The sequence below is a fragment of the Humulus lupulus genome, chromosome 3 (genome assembly GCF_963169125.1).
Source record: "Humulus lupulus chromosome 3, drHumLupu1.1, whole genome shotgun sequence".
NCBI classification, from domain to species: domain Eukaryota; kingdom Viridiplantae; phylum Streptophyta; class Magnoliopsida; order Rosales; family Cannabaceae; genus Humulus; species Humulus lupulus.
In genome coordinates, this window is record NC_084795.1 from 22,449,496 (window position 1) to 22,456,791 (window position 7,296).

At 36.4% G+C, this 7,296-nt stretch overlaps 1 protein-coding gene across 1 annotated transcript; it reads left to right on the forward strand.

The window, feature by feature from the left end:
• The first annotated feature begins 337 nt into the window (after window positions 1-337).
• On the forward strand, window positions 338-2,213 carry LOC133821000 (stemmadenine O-acetyltransferase-like). The gene has a single exon (XM_062253541.1). The coding sequence runs from the start codon at window positions 588-590 to the stop codon at window positions 1,920-1,922; it is 1,335 nt and encodes a 444-aa protein (XP_062109525.1). The 5' UTR covers window positions 338-587; the 3' UTR covers window positions 1,923-2,213.
• The last annotated feature ends 5,083 nt before the right edge of the window (window positions 2,214-7,296 follow it).

The window sequence follows — 7,296 nt, forward strand, 5'->3', positions numbered from 1 at the left end:
GTAATATATATTTATAACGTTAACTACATGCATGAAAATAAAACCCACTTGTAGCAATTATTATTCTAGCCCTACCAAAATGTGTCAACTGAAGATCAAGTCAATTAATCACTTATTAAGCAATCAATATACTATTTAAGGATATAGGGGTCATATAACTTGTACAAACATACATCCAATAATATATCTTTTTTTTTTTTTAATTTTCTAGAACAAATCTTGATATATTTGGGAAAGCTATTGTCTTAGAATTCAAAAGTCAAGGCGGCAAGTAAACCAACCAACATGGTGTTAACCACAAGAATTACACAAAGAAAAAGTTCGATATAAATAGATAAATAAATACATATTTATATAGTGTATATCTACATAATATAATTAATTATATTTAAAACCAATATAATATAATTATTAACAATTAATTACATCAGTTTTTTTATCATCCATGCATCTTCATAAAATATTTACTCTTTCATCATTTTCTTATAAGATGCAGCTTCCTCTCCAGCATACTTAATCATAGTTATATGTATAAATATTCTCTAAAGTTTAACTTAGTTATATCGTTATTGAAGTAAGGTGATAAAATGAGTAACGTTGTCGAAATTGAAGTAATCTCCAATGAGATTATTAAACCTAATTCTCCAACCCCAGATCATCTCCGCCGTTACAAGCTCTCTAGCCTCGATCAAATATCTCCCAAAGTTTATAACCCTTTACTCTTTTTCTATGAACTTAACGGTACCGATGATCCTGATGATGAACACCATAAGTTCAACAATATCACCTTCATATCCAATCACCTCAAGAAGTCTTTGTCTGAGGTCTTAGCCCTTTTCTACCCACTCGCCGGACGACAACTCAAAGGCGACCTAATCGTCGACTGTAACGACGAGGGAGTTCCATTCCTTGAAGCCAAAGTGAAAGGCCAATCAATTTCTGACGCTATCAAAGCTCCAATCGCAAGTGACCACAACAAGTTCCTTCCATTTAAGCTCGACGAAGTCGGAGAGTTTGCCCTTGGCGTCCAACTCAACGTCTTCGAAAGCGGAGGAATCGTCATCGGCGTATGCATTTCCCATAAGCTTGCAGACGCTTTGTCTAGTATCATGTTCGTCAAAACTTGGGTGGCCACTGCTCGTGGTGAGGCTGACACAATTGCCCCACCTGAATTCGTTTCGGCCACACTCTTCCCACCCAAGAATTTGAGATCGTATGATTCAACTGTTGGCATAACAAGAAAGAACATCATAGCTAAGAGGTTTATCTTTGACTCCACGGCAATTGAAACTCTCAAAACGAAATTAAGCGACCAGGACAGAGCGCCTTCACGTGTGGAAGCTTTATCAACTTTCATATGGAGTCGATTTATGGCTGCAACCTACAAATCTGATGATTCGAAGAAGCTTTACACTATTATTCATCCCGTGAATCTACGGCCGAAATTCGACCCGCCTCTCCAAAATCATCATTTCGGAAACTATTATAGGGTTGCCTTTACGGTGGTTCCTTCCTCGTGTATTAGTACTGTTGGAGAAGATTCTTGTGGTCGAGAGTTGGTGAAGCAGATAAGAGAGGAAATAAAGAAGATTGATACGGAGTTTGTGACGAAACTAATAGAGGGTAATGAAGAACATTTTGATATCCTTGAGGACAGTGCTAATAGATTCGTCAGAGATGAATTGGTTACGTCTGCCTTTACTAGCTTGTTAAAGTTTCCAATTTATGAAGCTGATTTTGGATGGGGTAACCCTACATGGGTTGGCTCTCCTGCCCTAAATTTCAGCAACGTAACTGCTTTCTTTGACACCAAAACTGGGGATGGAATAGAGGCCTATATTAGTTTGAATCGGGATGATATGGCTAAGTTGGAGGCTGATAATGAGTTTCAAGCATTCGTTTCTCCATTACTTGGATGTTGATTGTAAATTAGCTAGCTAGCTAGTGTTTAGGAGGAGTTTACTTGATATGTGTGTGTGGTCGATATTATGTGTGTTATCAACTAAAACGTGTGGGAATGCAATTTATGAAAAGAAAAAAAAAATTGACATAGTATACGTAGTAGCTAGTAGTAGAGAAGAAAATCTATGGATGCCTATATATTTTCGGATTTTTGTAAAAAGCATATGTTAAAATTAAGTTTTACATATATTGTAACTATTTTAATAATTATATATTACTGTCCAAATATATTGTGCGATGTCATTATCGTACGTTTTATTATTGTTATAGGGCATTTCGATGCATCCTCTTAATCAATCTGTAGTACATGCATGTCATTATATTATTATCGGAATCATCCACTCCAACTGTTTCAACACTACAAAAAACAAGGCCTATACCAAGAACAAATGTTATCGGTATAAGCCTAGATGTCATCGATATAGCCTCTACCGAGAACATGTCGTCGGCAGTAAGTCTTCGATACAGCCGCGTCGGTAGAACGAAACTTCTACCGACAACAATCAACATGCCCTACAAGAAATTCCAGTATTAGCGGCGGGGGACTCCGCCGCTAATAATGCCCAAATCCGCCGCTAATACACAATAGCGGCGGGCCTCCGCCGCTAATACGCCGTGCCTAAAAAGTTGTCGCTAATAATGATTATTAGCGGCGGACTGACACACCCGCCGCTAATAGCTATGTTCGAGCCATTATTATTAGCCGCGGAGTCCGCCGCTAATATTGTTTTTATAATTTTTTTTAAAATAAATTTTAAATAAATTAATAAATTAATATTTATTAAATTTAATTATTTTTAAAAATAATTTATAATATACTTTAACAAAAATAAACATTTAATTAATTTAAACATAACTAACATTAAAATTAATATAAATAGTTTTAATATTTATCAACCTAGTAAATATCACTATAGTCATTAAAAATAAATAAAGTATTAATTCAGTCCAAATATACAAACTAGTAACTAAAGAAAGTCATTAAGATTAATATTGAAATTGTCCTCATCTTCAACATTTTGGTTTGGCTGTGAGAACGACAGCTGTGACGGTGGCGGTGGCGGTGGCGGTGGCTGTGGCGGTGACGGCCGTGGCTATGGCGGTGAAGGAATATAAGGTGGTTGTGATGATCGTCCGAGCGTGAGGTCCCCAAACAGATCTCGAGGCTGTGGCTGTGGCGGAGGCTGCATCGATCCTCCTGGAAAATCGGTAAAACTAAAATATTGTGGAGGAGACTGGGAAAAAGGTCCAAAAGTGTATTGGTTTTGATACTGAGGAGGTTGTTGCAACGACACATGTGGCAGATACTGTGAAGGAGGCTGGAACTGCTGCTGTGAAGGAGGCTGATACTGCTGCTGTGAAGGAGACTGATGCTGCTGTTGTGGCGGTGTATGAAGGTCAAGATTGGCAGTGTTACTCTGAGAAGACGAACCACCTTCGGATTGTGGTGGCAATGCCTCTGCAGAAAACTGTCAAACATTGGGTCATACAGTTTACTGGGATGCACAGTTGTCGAAGTCTCAAACGTCTCACGAATTGCCTTCATCAGCAAAGTCATAACTCTCATATCTTCATTAGGCGAAGCAGTAGTATTTGCTTGGGACTGACTTTGATCTGTAGAGCTAGAGGATGTCTTTTTTGCCTTCCCTTTCGCCCTATAACCCACTCCTCTTTGGTAGTCAGATCTCTCCCCGAGTAGTTTACTTAGTATCTCGTATTGATCGACCGGGGACGAATCAACGCCAGATACATTTAGAGATGCCTCATTCTGCTGTTGACTTTGCCTCTCATTCTGTGACCTCTCAACCTCAGCGCACATTTTTTTCCTGTATAAAGATAAAATTATAAACAAAAATTATAAACAAAAATTAGAAACATTATAAACATTAGAAACAAGAAAAAAATACTATTCACTTACATAATCTTGTTGAGTTGCCTTATTGACAAAAGATTTTGTCGATTTTCTCATATGAGCATCCCTCCAAGTATCAACAACATGCGCATCCGGGTTCTCCTATACAAATGTAAACAAAATGTTTCAGAATGTGTTATTTTATAAAATTAAATTAACATCTTCACTTACATATTGGTGACGTTTAGCTGCTAACGACTTTGTGCCTTGTGTTGTTACATACTTCATTTGTCTTCTGTTTGCTTGATTTTTAGCGGAACGAGCCAAAAATCTTTCGCTCAAGAACATTTCACAAATAAGCTGCCAAGCCTCCTTAGTGCATTGGTCAGGTGGCTTAGAGAGGACATTCTCCAAATCTTCTGGTCCAGCATAATGATTTTTGAAGTGTCTATGTATATAGTTCTTTCTCTCGCAATATTTTTCCCCCATCTCCTTGTTGAGAGTTGCCAAAACTGACTCACGTTGTGGATGACCGTCTATATTATAGTAATACTGCATTAAGAAAAAAAAATATTAGATAACTTGTAAATAATGGAATTAAATAATGAAAAGTACAAGATTTGTAATTTTTTTACCCTCGTACGATCAAGCACTTGATCCTTAAACTGTTGAGGTACATCAGCAAAATCCAAATAATGCCCCGGACACAAAATGGAAACTAGAGTGCCCAACATGTGAAAAAAAGCTTGATCCTCCTGCCCAACCACTTTGTTGGTCACAGGATCAAGCTCTAGATCCAATGGTTTCCCAGCTTTTTTCCTTCGTTCTTCAAGAACATTATTACTAGCAGGGCCACGACATTTTCTTCTCGTCGGCGGGGCTTTAAAATTTATTAACAATAATCAGTATTAGTATTGATGTTATATTTATCTAACAATATAATTTCTAAAAATAATTTTGATATGCAATATTTAACCTGACTCGCAAGATGTTGGTACCCTAGAAGGATCTGGCGGGTCTTGACCCCCACCATCTCCGCCGTGATAAGTAGCTATATCAGCTGACATTATACTTCAGTTTAAAATTTATTAGTTAGTAATTAGCATTAAAATAGAAGTATATTATATTGAATTCATAATAATAAGAATTACCAAATAAAACATTATTATATTTAAATATATAGTTTTGTTACACAAATAGAAAAAACTAAACAGAATAATCACTATCATTTCCATCAGTAATCGGAGATACATTTTCATCTTCACAAAGCTCAAATATCTTATATTATAATTACAAAAAAAAAACTTCATTATATTTAAATACATAGTTCTGTCACACAAATAGAAAAAACTAAACAGAGTAATCACTATCATTTCCATCAGTAATCGGAGACACATTTTCATCTTCACAAAGCTCCACAACCAATTCATCTTCTGCATCTGCAACGTCCTCATGTTCTGACATATCAGTTTCGTCGTCACCATCTTCATCAGCTCCAACATATGCAACAGGTTGATCAGATTGCATAATCAACTCTCCGAGGTCCACAGTCAACACAAAATTTGATGAACTTGTTTCATGTACAACATCAATAACATCATTAACATCATCAGAATTTTCCTTAATGTCCCAAATCACGACCTCTAAGTAAATCATCGAGATAGAAAACTTGCTTAGCTTGAGTAGCAAGTATGTACGGCTCATCTTTGTACCATTCACCATTGACGTTTATACTGGTGATATTATTTTCAATGACTGTTTTCTTCATTCTTGGATTTGTATTAAACCATTTGCACCAAAATAATGCTACTGAATATGCACCAGCGAAAGAAAGTATCACTACTTCTTCAAGCGTGCCGTAATAATTAAAACCTTCTGTTCCGGCAGCAAACACTCCACTATTCTGTGTGGTGCGCTTTTTGTCTCGATCGTGTGTAATAAATCGAACACCATTGACTATACAACCTTGGTAAAAGGTTGACAAATGATCTGACCCAGATGCTAAAGCTAACAGTTCATCACCGTTTTCCAAAGACCCAAGCTTGTGCAAGTCATATATCTAAATACATAGAATGATATTAGATTCACAAAATATATCATTAATAAAATCACTGTTCAAAGTTCAAAGCTACCTTTTTATGAAACCACGAACGAAATTTTTTCCTATGCAAACGATCATGATCACCATCTGGGTATTTTTGTTTAATCTCTTGTAGGTGTTCGCTGTTAATTAGAATAGTGTTACGATTCTTGATAACAAAAAACTGATAATAACCACACATGTTCTAATTTATAAGAGAATAAACTTACTCTAAATAAGGCTCAATTTCAGGAGAATTCTCAAGTATGAACCACTCAGCTATTTCACGAGTCTTATGATCGAGAGTCTTCAAAGTTCCCTTTGTGAATGGACGACATTGAGATTGGAAAACTGCAAGATGTCGTGGGATATAAGTTGCATCTTCATTTTGATCAAGACGGTTAAATCTTGTTTCAATGCCTTTGAAATACATTAAACAAAAGGTCAAAGCCTCGTCTGCAACATAGCCTTCGGCGATCGACCCTTCAGGGCGAGCTTTATTTCCCACATAATTCTTTAATTTTTTCATGTACCTTTCAAAAGGATACATCCACCTCATAAATACCGGACCACCCAATATTGCTTCTTCTGGCAAATGTAATACCAAATGAATCATTATGTCAAAAAAAGCTGGATGAAAAATAAACTCCATCTTGCACAATATCTGAATAAGATCATTTTGTGCTTCCTCCATATCTTTAACATTTAAAGTCTTCGAACATATTTTCCTGAAGAAATTGCACAATTCTGCAATAGTGGTCGATATAGATTTTGGAAGAAACTTGCGAACACCGAGAGAAAGTAATCGTTGCATTATCACATGACAATCGTGTGACTTCAACCCAAGAATATTTGTATCATTCTCGGACACTTTCTTCTTCAAATTTGAACAAAAGCCATCTGGAAATCTAACTCCTTTTATAAACTGACAAAACTGTTGCCTCTGCGCCGGAGTTAACACATAAGGAGCGTGCGGCTTCATCAGCTTCCCATTCTCATCTTCATAAATCCACAATGATTCTCTCACACCCATCTTTTTCAAATCATGTATGGCATTAGTGGTGTCCTTAGATTTATCACTGTCTAAGATGGTGCCAAGGAGACTATCACACACATTCTTCTCAACATGCATGACATCTATATTGTGTTTTAATTTGTTTGTACACCAATACTCAAGCTCGTAAAAAATACTTTTTTTCCTCCAATTACCTTTGTTGACGCCGTTTTTCGTCAACAATGAAAGAAGAGCACGAAAACAATAATCAGTTATGGCCAAATGAAATACGATAATACAAATGAGATTTTTGACGTGGTTCAGTAGTTAAATCTGCCTAGTCCACGAGACTTTGTTATTAAACTTGAGATGATCTCTGAAAATTCTTCAAGGATGAATTCTCCAGAG

What these genes read in the sequence shown, in the direction of transcription:
- LOC133821000 (XM_062253541.1), top strand. Translation starts at nt 588, where the DNA reads ATGAGTAACGTTGTCGAAATTGAAGTAATCTCCAATGAGATTATTAAA.